A 19,134-nucleotide genomic window follows, 5' to 3' on the forward strand; every position below is an offset into this window, starting at 1 on the left:
CCTGCAGATAGGGGACTCTATCAGTCTCATTTTATAGAGATGCTTGTTTAGCTGACAGTGTCCCGTGTATAGTCCTGTCACCCATCTTAAGATACTCCTATCCATATTAAGAAGGCAGTTGCTTCTTTTCGGGCAGGGTCCTTTGAGGAACATTTTTGATTGTTCCATCCTTCTGGTATTTCTCCAGAGTAACCCAGCCTTGCTCTCAGCAATCTTTTTGATATGCTTCTTCGCATGGCTGAGACTAATTCCACATATGAGATCAGGTGTGAGAGGAACATACTCAGATCCTTTCCTTGCTAGCTAGTCCGCTCTCTCATTTCCTTAAATGCCTTTATGTCCAGGCACCCATTCCACCCGCACCTTGTTGGCCAAGGAGAGAGAGTTCAGGTTAGCCTTACACTCCTCCACCAATTTGGAGCGGGTTGCGTAGTTATCCAGCGCATAGATGGCTGCCTGACTATCCGTGTAGATCGTGATTAGCCTTTCCCGCATGTCCTCTTTTATTAAATTCTGGGCACAGACATTTATTGCAAACACCTCAGCCTGAAACACTGTGGTGTGCTTTCCTAACGAGATGGATGTGCCTTGATTAGGTTTATCCATCCTCCATATCCCTGCTCCGGATCCTTGTTCCATTAAGGATCCGTCTGTGTAGCAGTTTATCCCATTACACGGCTTGTGTGGGGTTGACCCATCAACCCTTACACTGTAGTAAGTGTTCTTATATTTCTTCTCCTGATGATCAGAATGCATAGCCAGGATCCCGTCTTCATTGATCCTCCTGAACAGTCTACCATGTCCCTCATAAGTTAAGGAATGGTAGTTCGTTCCTAGTTTCATAAACCTATATGCAGAGCTAAGGGCTTGAGCTTCAATCTCTATGTGTAGAGGTTTAATGTTTAACAGAATCTCCATTGCTGCAGAAGGAGTGGTGCTTATGGCTCCCGTTATCATAAGACATGCCAGTCTCTGAAGTTTCCCAAGCCAAGTTTGGGATTTCCTGGTCTTAGCCTTGTGCCACCATACAATGGCAGCTTATAGAACAATTGTTCTTATCGCTGCCATGTACAACCAATATATAACTGTTGGTTTGAGGCCCCAGGATTTACCTACAGCTCCTTTTCATGCCCAGAGACACCTCAGTGCCTTCACACTGGTTCTTTCAACATGGAGTTGCCACTTCAGTTTACTGTCTAGAGTAATGCCAAGATGTTTGACTTCACTACAGAATCCCAATCGTTCACCGTTAAGGTACGGCGACCTGATTGCAATGTTCCATCTGTTAGTGAAGACACAAAGACTGACCTTTTGAGGATTGATGCTCAGACCATATTCCTGGCACCATCCATTCATAAGGTCTACCGATGTCCTGAGATAGTTCCCGGGAATTTGTCTCCTATCAGCACAGCGATATCGTCAGCATATCCCTGGGTGTAAAAACCTGCCTTATTGGATCTGGCAAGTAAGGTGTCTACCACCACACACCACAGGAGAGGAGATAGCACTCCACCCTGTGGACAATCACCAGCGGGCTTCTTAGTGTGTCCTAGCTCTGACGTGAGAAATCTTCCTTCCAACATCGCCTTGTTCCAGTTGAAAGAAAGTTGTCCCACCCCTTTTATTTCCATGGCTCTTGCCATGGTTCTGTAAGGAGTACGATCAAAGGCGCCTTCAATAACCTATATTATAATTTCCCTTACTTTAAAGGTACATCCCTTCATTTAGTATCTACTTCTCCGACTATACACACACTTAGCAGCTCTCCACAAAAAGTTGGTGTAATTCTGATCAGTATATGGAGTCTTGCGGTTTTTAATATTTATTTTTATTTTTAAATTGGGAATTATTTTACCGAAGAAAAATATCTCTTCTTGAAATATTAAATTGTTTTAATATTTTTAATTAAAATAAATTATTACGTAATTAAAATTAAGTACTTTCGCATCATTTCATCCAGACTAGTGGTAAGTTATAACCTATATTATTACTGCTTTGGATCCGAATTGGGCAAAAATTAGCTATTGTTGAAACTAATAGCTAAAATTGCCATGGACACAACATTTATTTATCAATAGTTAATTCAAGAATAAAGGTCGTATCCATGGAAATTTTAGCTATAGCTAATTTTTGCCCATCTTTGTTTTGGATATTGTTTTTTTTTTGGACATTGTTTTATAGACATTAGGGTTTCATTATTGATTATACTGCACAATCTACTCTATATAGATCATCCTTTTAATTTTATCGTAAGATTTCATTAGAAATTACATAAGTCGCAGATGTGCGATTTTCAAACATTAGAAATAAGCGGTGAAAATTTGACAAAAGTTATTAATACTAAACAGAGAGTTTTATTATTTTTGTAATCAAGACGAATCCATTATGTCATATTACTCTTATTTCTCAATCTAAAGTATTAACATTTATAAATATTAATACCTTAGATGAATATATTTTTCCATGATTTTTTTATGATGAAAATTCAGTTAGGTCAATAATGAAAATAACCTTAAAAATAAAAATACTGTTAATATTATGAATATAATGCAATCCATTTTGATGATTATGAGCTTTTTGTTTTTTAACAATCTTTCTATTGCCGATGTAATAAATCAACCAACCAGAACTTGACATTTTTATAGAATAATATGAGGAAGTTCACTTTTAAAATTTTATGTTATATGAGTTTCCTACCTCTCTCTAGGTATGTTGTTCCACTCTCGTAAGTTTCACAAAATGGAGGTACCATCAAGGTGTTTGTTTTGGTCTTGTGTTTTTTAGTTTTAATCATGTTTATTTATTTTAGTTGTGCAATTTGAAACTCTGATTACAATTTAATGAAAATGAACAATCCTCACACTTCTGAAGCTTTTAATATCAACGGTTAGTATTTTGTTTAATGTGGGACATGCAAAGTAACCTTCTGTTTAGATTTGTTAATATAACATATTATCGTTTTTACTTAAACCTCATATTAATATGCAAGGAAATTGAACTTAAGTATAATTTCGTTACCATTTAATGGTCATATTTTATTTGTGGTTATTGTCTGAGTATTATACTTAGATGATTGCTTCCTGAAGAGACTTTGACAACTTGTATTTTTCGTTTCTCTTGAGGTGAATTGAAAGAAATTGCAGGATATAATTTCTTTAGCAGAAACTCAGACCAATTAATCATTGTATGATAATAAATTAAGTTATAAGTTTTGAGTAATGTTTAGTGATTCCTAGTTTTCATTTTCTGATTTGATGCCATACATGGAATTCATTGTTTTTAGGTATAGCTAAGATTGACTGGTATTATTCATGAAGTTAGTTAATTTATATCAGAAAATACGTGAATATTTTTTAAAATCTTAAGTTATTTGTATTAAATGATAATTTAAGCTTAGTTTTGGTTTTATATTTGAGTGTTGATAGTTATGGTAATGTTTCAGTTCTCTAGATGATTGTTTTCTCTTAATATCTAAGATACTATCTATTTTTTGTCAGTTGGACTTTAGATGATGGTCTAAACATGACTTAATTTAACATTATACTTTTTTAATAACGAGATTTGATTTCCTTGGTTAAAATGATTGAAAGTATTATTTTCCTATTTAAACATTAGTTGGTTATTAACATATAGTTTTAATTACTATATTTCATAGTAGTGGCAAATTGGATTATAGTTCACAACTCGCTTTCCAGTGGTGATAAGTTCAAAACCTACTTATCATTATTAGTGTTTTTCTTTGACCCATCTAAAGGATTTGCTGTTTTTAGAAATACTATAGGATTTCTCAAATGGCTTTTGTTCCATTTATGTTTCATATTTTTCAAGAATTTGACAAATGGAGTGTCACTACAATTGTATGGGTTTAAGAGTGTTAGCTTATCGAGACTTTTCATCTAATAAGATATCTTATTAAATTTATTCTGTTTACCTTCATAATGTAACAATTATAATAAGTTTCAAAGTGGCTATAAAATGTTATTTATTCATTTTAAGTAAATGTGACAATTAACCACAGTAATTATTAATATCCTTAAGTAAATTATAACATTAATTTTTTCCAATACCTTTTTTTTTGTTATACTGTATTCTGAAGTAATTAAGGTGATAACTTTAAGTCATCTGTTATTTCATATTTGGCTTCTTTAAGTGGGGCTATTGGTTTCACCTTTTGTTTAGTTTATGATGTTAATTTGTCTGTAACAGCAGTAGAATACAGTTGTGGCAGGTTAACCACCTGTAGCCTCTCTGTAACCTTTTAGGCAATAGTTAATCAAGAGGTAGTTGTTTTCGGTTTGATATAATGTTTCTTTGTCCTTCAGTGTTTAATCTTCTTTTATTATCAGTCAATATCATGTAAATACATAGTTTTGTTCCTTAGAATTTTTGAATACTGAAAATCATGGAACGTAAATAAGGCGCGTTAGTGCTTTTAATTTTTCCTCCTAATTTCGGTTATGTTACGACCATGATATTTTGTATTGCTTGTACATTATCATTTGTATATTAATTCCCAAAAGGCATTTGAGGAATATTGATTTATGAGACAAAATAAATAATATCGATGAGCATTGACTGACAGATGACTAAGAAGTTCAAGATACTTAGTTCAATGCATTTATCCATTGAGATTGAAAAAAAAAATGACACATCTATGCCAGAGACAATTAGATTTTACAATAGCACTAAATTCAATATAGATGTTACCGATCAAAAGGCCAGAATATATGGTGTGAAATCTAAATGTCAAAGATGGCTTTTACAGGTATTTCTAATAACATAGGTTTAGCTGGGATTAACGCTTGAGTTCTATACAATGAAACAATGGAGGAAGAAATGTTAAGGCAAGAATTTTTATTTCAGTTTGCTGAAAAGCTTGGGTCTGAATATCAGAAGGAGAGACATAAGCAAACAATTTTTATCAGAAATAATAACAAAGCTAGTGATTCATCTGGATGGAAAGCTTGTCAAAAAGAAATTTTAAAGTCAATAAGACTAACAAAATTTTTATAAAATGTAAAAAATATGTATGTGGAAAATTTGTCTTAGATAATACTGTGATTTGTAAAAAATGTTTAGAAAATACATAAATGAAAATAAAACTTTAAAACTATTTTGTTTACTATCCAATTAGTACAAATATCTGTCTATATTATTATACAATTTTTTTTTTTAAATGTCATTTAACTGTACATGGTAGAAGTTTTCTCATGGAGAAATGTATTGTGAGAAATGTTCCAGTGGTTTTAATATAATCAATATAATCTTAGCCAGCTAGTTCAATTTATAAAAAAAAAAAAAAGGTTTATTCTTCTCATATATTAAAGTGTTTTTTTTGATGTTTTTGTTGTATGACATTTGAGAAAACAACTGAATTATTAATGACTATGAAATGAGAAAACTTGCCTGTCCTAATGTAACTTCAGGTGGTGTGATAAAATTAAAGAAAAAATCCCTTCCTAAAGGTTGTAACATCCATTTAGCATAGATCTATAATTAAAAACTTTTCTCGTCAGGATGCTCAACTCATTTCAACAACAAAATATTTCCTAATGTCACCCCGATTAACAGTATATTAAAAAAAACATTAATCTACAAATGTGGCTATTTATGTTTTCAATTATTGCCATTTCTTTTTATCATTTTAAGTATTGATTTGTTAAGTTCTATGGAATGCTGGTAAGAAATCAATTAAACGAGGCAGAGGCTATTTTCAACTTTATAACTAAAGCTGCTAATTTTATCGTAATTAGTTTATACTGTTTAATATTTTTATGTTGTTTTTCATTTTATTGCTGATAATCTACTGTGGTATAATCTAACTTTTGAACTGTTAATGTCAAAAAGAAATTATTTTATCATATTTATTCAAGGTTTATGTCTTTTAATATTATTTTCATAAATAATTTTTTTTTTAGATTTGTCACCAGAGCAACAAAAATTGTTGATCGAAATAAGGAGACGTAAAACAGAACTGCTCTTAGAAATACAGGTATTTGCACATTGTTCTGTTGTAATATATTACTGAATTACATTTCTATGTGTCTTTTGGGTTGGAAAGTACTTTTTATATGCACCGTCCTATTGTTTTTTATTATTAAACTGAACTTGATCTAAATTAGCTTTTTAGAATTGGAAAAGTTTTTAAAATATAATTATTATATTATTTATTATAGTTAGTTACTTATTGATAATTTCACAATTTTGTCAATATTGAAGAGTAGATTAGGTTTAGGGTTGGGTGGATTGTAAAATACCTCAACTTCCCAAAAATATCACTGGAATCCTCTTTTTTAAACCCATATGCAGATGTTGGTCCTCTTGGTTTAAGAAAATGATTTTTAAAGAATGTTTTTGTGTCCTTGTTTTTCTATTTTTATTTAGAACTCTTGACTAAATTACTTAACCTTTATTGTCAAAACTCTATTAGTGTGTAGTGTTAAATACAATACAAACGTAATAAACATTACACAAAATAAAATATAAACTTCAGTACCATAAAGCATTATGAACAAATCAAAACTGATTTCAAGGAACTTTTATAGTTTGCTTATACATTTTTATGAACTTGTTCCATCATGTAAATTATATTGGTGGCTTCGGGTTTAATCCTCGTCAGGATTTATGACTAAGGAAATTTTCACTTTTATTTCAAATATGTTGGGTGATAAGTTGTTTTCCTGAACTCGTAGCTCACATATTTTTCTGGGTCAGGTTCAATACTGATCAATATAAGATATGTTACCATTGTTGTAGTAATTTCTTACTTTGAAATTACTTGAAATTTAAGTTTGTCTGCAATTTTTAAAATTAAGCTGCAAGTTTTTTTTTCTTAAGACACTTTTTATTTTCAAAATTATTGAACTAAATCTGATGAACATTGGCTGGGTCATTACTAAGTAAAATAGGAATATGAAGTCAATGTAACAATATTTAGCATGTTGGAAATGATTAAAATTTATTTGGTTTATTTTAAATTGAAAACCTTTTTAATGGACCTAGAAGAAAAAAAAATTCATCTCGCCTTTAAAATTTGTGGTTTTACTTTTCAGGATTTATGTAAAATCAAAATAAAAAAAACATATCCTTTATCTTATATAACCTAAAAAAAATTAACTGATATTTATTGAGTATTTTTATCAGAACCCATTGATATCTCATTAAATTTAAATAAATTAACTCATTTAATAAAAATTTAGATTATGAAAAGTTACGTTAAAATAAATCATACTCGAGTTAATTTGGTGGTTGTTGAAAAGTAAGTAACATGCACAATAAAGACCAATAATTTTTATAAGTTAAGAAGTATACATTTTCTATTTATTTTTGGTCAATGTCATAATATTAGCTATTAACAATTTTAGAATACGATTCTCCCTTTTTTTTCTTACTTTCATTTAGAAAATTTTATAGACATTTTTTATTTAAGTAATCTAGAGTTAAACATTGTTAACGTATAAAGTTATACTTATTATATTAACCTAATTTATTTGTTTGCTTTTGGCCTTATAAATTTTCTCATATTTGTTTAGTATTAACGTGTTGTTATTTTTTCTATGGAATAATTATTGAAGCATCTACGTTATCAAGAAAGTAAACATAAGATAATGATTGGATATCCTGACATGGCATGCTTGCCTATCGTTCATTATTATGCAATACTAAACATTCTTTTTTATTGATGTTACTTTGTTGTGACGATGAGTAGAAGTAAGAATTGTTTTAAGTTCAAAGACATTTTTATGTGTGTTTGTGCTAATCCAAACAGATTCTCTATTCTCGTTGCTGAGGTGAGTTATTTACAAGAAGTATTTTGGTTTTTGTCATCTTATTTTTGAGCTAATATTTAAAAGATATACGTTGTTATATATATATTTAAAAGATACGTTTCTTATATATGTGACTTCAAACTTTATATCATATTCTATCTAATTAGTGGATGAGATTATTTATTCGCATAACTACTGTTTAATGTCATATAGTTAGCTAATATGATGATTTTTCTTACATTGCTTATTTTTCTTCTTTATTTATTGTTGATGTGATTTACTTATGACACAAAGTAGTGATTTTTTAAAAACTAAAGAAAAAAAAATTAAACATACAATGTAGAATGAGTTAAAATTGTACTGTGGCTTATATATACAACTAATTTACGTATTTGGACAGTTTTTTTAAATGTGAATTTCATACTATCAGTATTTGGAGGTGAGCTCTTCTAAGCTCAAAACATCTAATATAACAAAAATTTGAAAAATTAAGAAAAAAAAGGTTGAATTTCTTCTTGAAATAGTATAATAAAGTTGACCTAATATTGTTTTATGAAATTTGCTTTTAGAATATTATTCGATAAGTCTTTTATAGGGATTATTAATATAATAATGCTTTTTAATATTATTTATTTATTATCTTTATAATTATTATAAATTTAATTATTTTAAAATGATATATTAGCTTTTGAATTTTATTTCTAGCAAGCTAGAAAGTTGCTAATGGGTGGAAAATGTTAAATTAGATCATGAAAGAACCATAAAGTTTAAAGAATATATTTACGTGTTTAAAAAAAACTTAACTGCTCCAGTGGATATTCCATTTTATTTTGGGAAAGATTTAGTTATTTAACTTTATTATTATTCTGGTTAAGTTATATTTCTAGTTGGTCGTATTTATTAGAGTTTATTAGTTAAATAGTCTAATTTAAGAGAGTATAAAACAAAAACACCAGTTAGTGTTTCACATGTTGAGAAAATAAAAAGACAGATTATATAAATATATAACAAAGGCATCACATATTACTATAAAAGTTTAAAAAAGATTTTCTAAGTTGAGGGATCACATCACTCCAAAACATTCCGACACCTTCAATTGGTTAGTCTTTTTTAGCTGCTGATTTTATGTCATCATAATACCCAAATTAGCACAGAGTGGTTAATTATTTGTAAGAATTAATTAAGGTTTCGTTTTTGGAATCTTCCTGTAATATTTTAGTAATAGAAATTCTTTTAAGTATTCCTGTTAGGCTTCTATAACCAAAACTCAGCTATTATGTTTTACTTGATTACGTTTGTTTTAATTATACATTATTTATGATCAAGTATCTTCTTATTCACCATAACTATAACCATGTCCATGAGTTTATGAATTTGGCTACTGGTATATTATGGACATCTATCTGTTTTCATTTTTTATGAATATTTATGTTAGCCTTTCTACGATTAAATTGTTTTTATTTTTACGAGTATTTTCAATCGTTACTGGTAAGATAAATATATCTAGCGGGCTATACGTGTCTGTAACAACTCACTCTCTGACTTATTGATCAATGTTTCTTAAAAATGTAGTTGAAATTATTATTGGTTGTTCCACTTATGCTGTAGCTATATATTAATGCAGGGTTTTAATAAATTTGTATTCTAAGTGGTTTAAAACAAAATAGTTTTTTGAATTACTCATAAACTGTATATCTCCTCGAAAATTATTGACTCTTTTAAAAGATAATTAAATTGTCTATAAAATATTAGAAAAGACGAAAACCCATTATATCTTTATCGTAATGTATGAAAGAATAAATTCCACTCAATCACTGTGTCTCAAAACCGACAATGCCAATTAAGTTGAAATTATTAATGGTGGCTGGTTCCGTTCATGCTGTAGCCGTAAAATAAAGCTGGGTTTAAAAAAAATTCATATTCTAAGTGGTTTTAAGAAATATTCCTAAAATTTATATTAAAAAATTTTTTTTTTAAATATCTTGCGAACTTTACATATTCTGATAGGTTATAGCCACTCATTTGAATGATAATTCAATTTATTACAAAGCAACACAAACATCATAGAATTCAGACCAGCAGGAATATAATTAAATCTTTCCTAATAGATTTGTACTTTAGATCCATATGTATTTTGTTAATATCCTGGGAAGATTTAAATTGATTGAAATATGATCCAGTAGAAAGAAAGTTATGATGAAAACCAAAAATTATTTGCTGATAATTCAATTTTTTTGCTTTTCAATTGGCCATGTTTTGGATGATATTTAAATTCTGTTTCTGTTACTATTTTATTCATTTCTTTATATCTCAAGATTAAAGATCCTTTGAAGAAAATAAACTTAAGCAAGTAGAAAATTCTCCTTTTACATCACCCTTTTATTGTTTTTGAGAGAGAGTGTTTAGCGGGAGTCTTCCACTGTTCCCTGTTCCGAGCTAGTTTCCTAGAGTTTCAGATATCTTTTCCTCCACCCTTATGCGCAAGCGCTTGACATTCTCCAGGTACAACATTTTTGGGCTTCATAGTAGTCTACTGCTATCAGGGATATAGGCCATATTTTTGTAAGATGCGTCCCAGTAGTTTTCCATTTTGACTATGGAGACAGAACTTAATAGAAATTTTAATTCATGAACAAATTGTTATTTTTCTTTGATAGAATGAATTGGAGAATTTTTTTTTTAGCTTGAAGGAAAAATTAAAATGCTGTGTGTATTTACAATTTTTATTTTATAAATTATTTATAAAACATTGATGGTAGATTTTGTATGTATACATATAAAACAGTGTATACATAAACATTTGATAAAGATACATTTGTGAATAATATACATATGTATATACAAGACAAATGTTATAGAAAAAATTACATTTTATTATGAAATTTTCTTTGAATTAGCTTCTAATGTCTGTTTTTGTGCAATTCTTTGATTATTTTTATAAATAAAATGTTTCTTTCTATTAAAAATTAAAGTTTTTTTGAAAACATTATTTATTTAGCATTTAGAGGTTAGCATGTATAGAACTTCTTTTAATAGTGGTTTAACCGTATTTGGAGACTTTTCACATCTGATACATGAGATCATGTTATAAAGTTCCCGTCACTCTTTCTTTTTCCCCACTTGTTCTACTGGTTAATCCAGATTTACTTTAGCAAAAGCATTTAGATGATATTTGTCCATTTCCACAAGTTCACCTCACTGGTGCTCGTTTCGTTGCAAGTTTAAGGTTGAAGTTTTTTCTTCAAATACATATTAAAATTTTATTCTCTAGCTATAGGGTTCTTTAATTTTTCAATAATTAGTGGAATAACTTTTTCTTTAAATTCATACACAATAAAATATGAACCAAGGGATACAAAGTAGGCCTTTATTAATCAAAATATAAGAACAAGCTAATCGTTGATATTATGTTGGTAAATAAATTGTTTCTGTAAGAAAATTGACCTTAATTATTATTATTGGTCATATAATAAAAATCTGACTACTTATTGGATGATACAATTTTATTTCATATAAAAATATTTCAATTACATTATGTTGGTTTTTATTGTTTACATTAGCCTTTTAATTTATAATATAATACACGATTATTATTAATGCAAGTATATAATATTTATTCCATATCCCCCAATTAAAAAATTGATTTTGTTCATGAATTTGAATTTTAAAATAATTAAAAATTTATTAAGAAAAAATTAACATATTATTAAAAACTAAACTGTTTCCAAAACTTATTTTAAACATACTTAAAATAAAATTAAAATAAATAAATTAAAATTAAAATTGAAGTATGGAGTGATTTTGCCGCTTTGATAGAATTTAATATCCGATAACTGTAAGATTTTAAGTGGAGCTTTTAGTTTAATAGTTTAATGAAAACTGCGATTGTCCTAACTATGCTTTACCAACTACCAGTAGTACCTAGTGTGCTCATAACTAGAGGTAAAGAAATTTTATGGATTTCTGTTATTAGTTCTAATAGGATAGTTTGGCAGTTCCTGTTCTGTCATGGTTATTCAGATTAAATTTTGTCATCAAAATAGTTTAGATGAACATATTGCTTTGAAGGGCCATAATTAATTTACTTTCAATTGTATGATCATTAATAAAGGTTATCTATTACAAACCAATTAAATGGAGCTAGTTTATTACGACCTTGATAATTGAAGTACTAGTGGAGATGTATTTACTGCAGGTGTATTATATTTCAAGAAAGAAGTCCAATAGTGTTCTAAGATGGTTCCAAAAAATATTGGTCCCTTAATTTTGTAGTATTAAATACTCCGTTTTTAAAATAAAAAAAATAATTTATACGCAAATTTCCGATTATATGGCTTAATTTTTTATATTTAAACAAACCAAGCTGTGGGACCTTAGCATGGAGTCTTGTTTGTTTTGTTTCCTTCTTTCTCTTGCATTGGATTCCATTTTTTTTTTTTTTTTTTTTTTTTTTTTTACATGGCGCTACCTATCTTTCGATTTCAACTCTTTTGTGCCAGTTATTACAGAAGACATTAGAATCAAAACCATAAGTATCCATCGGTAAATTCGCTCACTCTGCATTATATCTTGCTGTAGTGTCTGTCCTTGCCTTCACATACTAACGGGATGCTGTAACGGGTTTGGCTTAGTCAACATATTTGTTTTGTTTTTTGTTGAGATCGATTCATGTTTGGTTGAATCAGTATTTCTTGACCTTTTTTGATTCGTGAATTTTTATTTTTTGTTGTCAGCAATAACTTTATTTTGAAATTCATCATTCCAATGAGAGCTCTGCTAAAATATGTTTAAGCATAACATAACTTTCAGAATAGCAATTTGAAAGTTCTGAGATTTGAACCTTTTCTATCTAATCGCACTTCTAGGTTAAAAATATTTCTCTTATCGAACTTAATACTTAGATTTAAAAAACATTTCATCCTGGAGAATATTGGCATCGTCATTTACAGCTTGGCGTTTATCCTATTCATTTTTTGCGGGGGAAAAAACAAATTGAAAAACTAACCTTGATGAAATAATACGACGCCTATAATGTTTATATCAAGATTATGCAAATTACTTTTATGAGCAATTTTAGGTACGTCTTTAATGACACCTGCCACCACTTAAATATCTCTGAATTTCTGATTATTTGTCGGCTGTTGTTTAATGGGTCCTAATGACAAAACTCGACTCCTAATTTTTATAATTTACACCCATTTATATGGTTGGTTGTTAGTTTGAAGAACAACAAGTTAGATCGTTTACCTACTTAATTTTTGACTTTTTATCTCATTCAAACTTCTTATGCCTCGTTTATTAATATGTTTATAGGGAGTTAAAACAATATGAAATTATATCGTTAATTGCATTATAGCCACATATTAATCTCTAAATTTCTACTCATAATTTCTAAGAAATTGCATCTAACAATCCTGAATAAATAGGCAATGTTACGCAGTAATTATATTCAATAAATAAATATATTTTGTTTGCAAATAATAAATAATAGGAATAAGAAAAAATGAATTTATAACTGGCTGTATGGAAAATTCCAATGCCAACAAAAAAAAATCTTCTCGTACTGGAAGATTACGTTTTGTTTTAATGAAGTTTTATTATGAATGTGACTATGGTAAAAATATAGACCCAAATTATTTATCTGCATCGGCTGATGCATAATGTCATTCTTTTCTCTATTCACGTATCCATAAGAAGTATTCTTTCTTTCTCAGGTTTGTAAGGTTATTTCAATGTACAGAAGGGAAATTTTTAGTTTTTTAAACACGTTTTCAATTTTAAACGTGTCAGAAACTTTGTGGTTTTGTATTTAAATTCTTAAATGAAGATACATGCCCTATAACGTTACTTTCTTTTAGTCAGGACTAACTTGATAGTGAATTCACCAGTCTGCAAAAATAAATGCTTGACGATCGATTTGTTATTTTTTTTTGCTTTGTATTAATGCAGCTATTAAAAAAAAAGAAAAAAAGTAGTTCAAATAAAATAATTTGTATCCAAGTTAAATCTTAAAACACTCTTTATTATTTATTTAAAAGTTCTACGTTTCGGCAGTCCTCAAGGATAATCTTTAGTATAAATTTACATCTCACATCCAATAATTTAAAAATTCTTTGCAGGCTATTCTGCCTCGGTCATTAATTTCAGTCGAATTTTTCACTTTTCCATAAAATTTTAAAACTTTTAATTAAAGATTAACTTAACACTATTATTACTTTTAAATTATTGGATGTGGGATGTAAATTTATATTTAAGATTGTCCTTGAGGATAGCCGGAACGTAGGACTTATAAAGAAATAATAAAGAGTGTTTTGTGACTTAACGTTGATAAAAATTATTTTATTTAAACAACAAAAAACAGTCTCAAGAAAGTGAAAAGATTATATAAAAATCACGTCAGGAACGAATTTTTCCATTCTTGTATTACATTTTAAATAGCAAGGAACGAATTTGGGTCGTGCCGTCTATTGTCAATGTGTTCGAGCATAATCGATCGAAACGTTAATCAAATTTTGATAAAATCCTCAGTAATTTTGCGGATTGTTAGCTGGTTGATTCCGTTTCGATTTTAATCAAATTCCGTCCATTACATTTGCTTACTCATGTGCAAACGCATTTTCCTTGACGCACCTATACTGTGGTCTAGTTATAGACTATATAGTATGGTATAAATACTATAGTATGGTGTAATATAAATTCCATTCACTATTTTCGCTTACACTGGCGAAATCTCCTGAATATGCCTATTTTTTAACGACGTTTTATCCAATAGATGTTATTCTCAATTGATAAATCTTAATATACATTCGCAATCATTTACTAAATAGGAATAAATAAAAAAAAAAAATGATTTAAAGAAACCTTCAAAAAAGAAATGAAGGGATAAAAAACAGCATAGATAAAGTAGGTAACCAATATAAACTTTACTTCAGATTTTTTTGTTATTTTTTTAATTATAAAAACTTATTTTCATCTTAACTAAGGGTTAAGTGATCGATTGTGAATTAACATACTTTTTAATTTTTATTTTTTAACGTTTTTGTAAACTTTTCTATTTAAAAAATGAAAAACATTGTTGGAGCGATGGTAGCAGATCTAGTAGACCTTGTGGGACCCCCATAATTACAGTGGGAAGCTTTTTCGTGATAAACAATAATCTATATTATTTCTAGATCGCAGTTATTCTATTGTAAACTACCACATAAATAATGTATTTTTATTTTATTTATATATTATATATGTATAATAATGTTTTATTATAACTGTTCCGGTGGCCTACAATTTTTCATTACAATAATTTGGAAAAACTGTTGTTTTTTTTTTTTTTGAGTTATGATATTGCTCGTTCCGAAGACATTTCCCTACTAACTGAGTCTTCTTTTATTAACCGGACGGTAATATAGAACAAATATCGATCGACAGGAGCCCCCAGGTAAATGATTGAGTGGTGAGTGGCGCAGGTAAGCCTCGGGCGTTCACCCTCGTCCATCCACCTGTCCCTCCTTATCTTATATCTGTTTACCTCTGTCCAGGTCATTAGGTGAATGATAGGTGTCCAGCTGTTTGTGTCCAGCCGCCTTTTATGTTGATCAGCCCAGGACTTATCTGTTTATTTCTTTATTTAGAAAATAACTGTCTACAGCTGAATGTATTCATTGTATAATTTATTGCTGACATTTCCGACTTATAGCCTAAGGTCAGAGATTAGAAATGAGTTAAATCTATTGCACTTCGAGTTATACCAAAAGTAAAGTAGTTTCGAAATGTTCACTGTTTATCTCTTAGTAATTTGAGCCATCAAATTTGAAAACTGATTAAGCCGGTGCTGTATATGGTGGATGGTGTATAATGGAGAGGGTAAGCCGCCAGGAAAAGTGAAGGTAAAAAGGCGGGTCTTATTCAAGGGCGTGGCAGAGGAGTAGGGAACGATTAGGGGCCAATCATCGGTCTTCGGTTTTAGTTTAGATTATAACGACAGAAATTCCTATTTATTTATTTTTTTTTTCCGGCCAAGACTCCCATTGGAGTCCTATACTGCCTAACCATGGTTGGGGGTCAAAGTTCTTTATTTTGTGGGACCGCCACTCAATGAAAAAAGTCAACGTCCCAGGCCGGATTCGGACCGGGACCGCCAATAGACATCAAAAATTGGTAAGACTGTGTCTTAACCACTGAGCTATGGGTGGCCCGAAATTCCTATTAACTTCGACGTAAACCTCAGTTTCAAGGGTAAGGCTAACTCCCCTCTTTGTTAGTCTACTTTCCGTTTGTAGGAGATTACGATATGTCACCCTCCCCCTGCAACTAACGAACAGGTTAAACAATTTATCTTCTTACCTCCCTTATGGCTTTGGCGTACTTGAGTAGATATTGGAGTGGTACAAAAGTTGGAAACTATCTCTATCCGTCATGGTCCTGCCGTAGAATTTGCAAGACAGGATCATGATGAACAGAACCATGAATAAGACTTTTACAAATGTTAAATGAGTTTGGAACAAATTGTTTGGGTACTCATTTCAGCAGTGCAATGCAGTTTATTTGAATATTCATTTTTAAGTCGACGAAAGATTAGTTGTTGTTTTAGACTGTTTGAAAATGAGCGAAAAAAAAATGTGCGAAAGCAAACCAAATAAAATTCAGCTCTGACAGTAAAATTTTGGTGACAGAAAAATGCAGGACCGTGACGGCAATGCTGTGGGAAATTTTAATATCATAATCTATCGATTCTAAAAATGAGGATTATTGTTTTTGAGTATTAGTACAGAAGTATTCTGTCTGATCTCTGATTGGAAAACTGGTTTTGTAATTTTTTCACTGAAAAGAGCTTCCTCTGAATCTTTTAGTTTGGATGATGTTGCCCAGGCATGACTGGGCCATGACGTATCAAAAGTTTAACAAATATTTTAGATAAAGTTTCAAACTACAATTTAAACTATAGTTTAAAAATCATGAATGGTTTGTGAGGATGATCCATGTACGATAAAATAAAATAAAATAAAATAATTAAATTAATAGTTAACATATCTTTCTTTTTCTTTTTTTGGCGCTCAGTAACATATCTTTAACGGTTCTAATAAAAGAGGTTATGTAATCCGGAGAAAATTTTTCCGTTCTTCTAAAAGGACTCTTCATATAACTTTTCTACAGAATTTGATTCCGTTTCAGTCCTATTATTGTAAAGTGATTTCCAAAAATCTATGTTATAAAACCCGGCTTTATGCGCCTTATGTCGGTATGGCAATTACTGTTAGCCCACATCCATTTCTAAGTTACATTAATAGAAAATTTATGCTTAAAGCTTTTACAGTTAGTTTGTTGTTGATCTTACCTGATGGAATGTTTCTATGCAAAGCTATATTTTTTATAATTTTTAGTTAGTTAATTGTACTTATCCCCATCGTTTTCACATGAAAAATAATGATAAAAGGTGAACAGAGATACAACAGTTTGTGTGTAATTTAATAATTATGGTTGTTATCATTTCTATCAGAGGTAGAAATATCACATAAAAGTGATACTTTTGGGCTTTAAAATTATTTATTATCCAACCAAATATATTTTAATTTTTATATTCGGATACTTGATCATTTTTTCAGCAGCCGAGATTATTATAAGACACCATCCATCACGTTGGAATTGGTGTCATCATTAGCCTGTCTAGATCTTGACATCATTATGTTGGGCATCGAAGCAAGGCCCTGGATGATTTGTGATATGATAGGCTATCTCACGATAATATCATTCCTATCTCAATTTTAATGATTTTTTTAGTTCTTGTTGTGGGGTCCTTTCTTAATCATATCTTTTCTCTAATGTGTTCTTTCTAGTTCTAAGTGAGTGTTTAGATGGCTTAATTTTTTCTACCTCCCTCTCCCTGATAAGACTTTTGGTCAGTCCCAGCTTTACCTTTCATTGTAATCTTGATTCAGAGGCTTGCATGAGGAAAATTTGACAGAGCTACGAAAAATTCTCGATTAATTAAGAAAACATGAACCAATAACTTCAGCTGACGTTATTCAAAATATAATCTTTCAAGTAATTTCTTTCACTTCCGCTGACACTTGAGCATGATCACACCACTCAAGAAGCAATTAATAATTTTACCTTATTATCTGCGTTTTACAAAAAAACAAAACAAAAAACTAACTTGATGTAAGTGAAATTTCACATAATAAGTAAAGTATTTATTTTACTTCAATTACAATCTTGGAAAAGATGTCAGAGGTTGGTCATTTCTGAAAATAAAATACTGGAGATCATCTGTATAATTTTTGCCGACATGTTTACTTTTCAAACATTCTCTAGGGATGCGAATATCAAACAAATAATTATAAAAAATAAATATTACATGAGAAAGATTAGGTATCGCTTTATATGTTTGTTTTTTTACTTTTTTGTTTTTTTCACATTAGTTAATTGTAAATCACATTAATTTCCCTGTAGTGTTACTTATGTTACTGTATGGTTATCTTACATTTTAGGTGTTATTGAAGTTCGTTGAACATAAAAGGGGATGATGCTATAAAGGGAGGGCCCGCACAGAATTATGCAACTCAGCGCTCTCTGTTCGCTTATTAGAGAAGCACAGACCCGTAGTAAACGAGAAAACTGATTGCATTATTAACAAATAAAAAGTACTGATTCAATTGCCCTAGATAATACTGTGTTGTCTATTGTCACCCATTCTGGCATAATCCCACTCTATTTTGCAGTGTTGTTTTATTCGATTTCCACTGAGGATGATACTTGTATCTGTTGGTGGTTCTGAAAAGGCCTGCCAAAGTGAGTAGAAATGTCGACGTATCAATGAGTTATTGTTCGCAAAAAATTGTTTTCCCAGAATTTGACATAACATCTATTTTGTAGTTTAAAAAATAGTTATATGTATGTCTCAAAATACTATCCTGTACTTTTTGGCTTCAGTGGTTTTCACATTCATAAACATTTTTTTTTTCAAATTTATGTTCATTGTTAAAATTATTGATTATGTACAATCGAAGGATTTGCTAAAAATAGGAAGTGGTTCCGCGCTGGAGTTTAGACTTATACGCACTGTTTTATGTAAAAGAAATAATACTTTTGTACCAGAAACGTGTAGCAAGTTATTAAAATTATTATTGTTAATTTTATTTACAAAGCAATATGTACATTCTTCCACTTGCAGTATATAATTAATAATTTTTTAAAATTGATTTGGAGAATTCCGCGGAACATCTACAGTTTAATATCAGTAATCCGAACTGTGTGATTTTTATCACGTTTTAAATAAATCCATACGAAGAGTATTTCTTTAAAAATGCATTTATACTTTTTTCACTTATAAATGAACAATCTTATAATTGGAGTAGTTCGTCGGGGGGGGGGG

The 19,134-nt window shown here is 29.8% G+C and overlaps 1 protein-coding gene across 2 annotated transcripts in view; it reads left to right on the forward strand.

Annotated features, from left to right (window-relative positions):
• Positions 1–2,123: 2,123 nt before the first annotated feature.
• The window catches only part of step (cytohesin steppke), a 205,702-nt gene continuing 188,691 nt past the window's right edge, over positions 2,124–19,134 (forward strand). The window contains exons 1-2 of one of the 2 annotated variants that reach the window (XM_014427980.3): positions 2,124–2,886; positions 5,919–5,992. In XM_014427980.3, coding sequence (XP_014283466.1) covers positions 2,841–2,886; positions 5,919–5,992 — 120 coding nt within the window. In that variant the 5' untranslated portion in view covers positions 2,124–2,840. Of the gene's footprint in view, positions 2,887–5,918; positions 5,993–7,640; positions 7,791–19,134 lie in introns of those variants that run through there. The other variant, XM_014427981.3, reaches the window with a different exon arrangement.

This window comes from Halyomorpha halys, unplaced genomic scaffold (assembly GCF_000696795.3).
Source record: "Halyomorpha halys isolate HHAL.00 unplaced genomic scaffold, Hhal_1.1 Scaffold685.1, whole genome shotgun sequence".
Classification (NCBI taxonomy): Eukaryota; Metazoa; Arthropoda; class Insecta; order Hemiptera; family Pentatomidae; genus Halyomorpha; species Halyomorpha halys.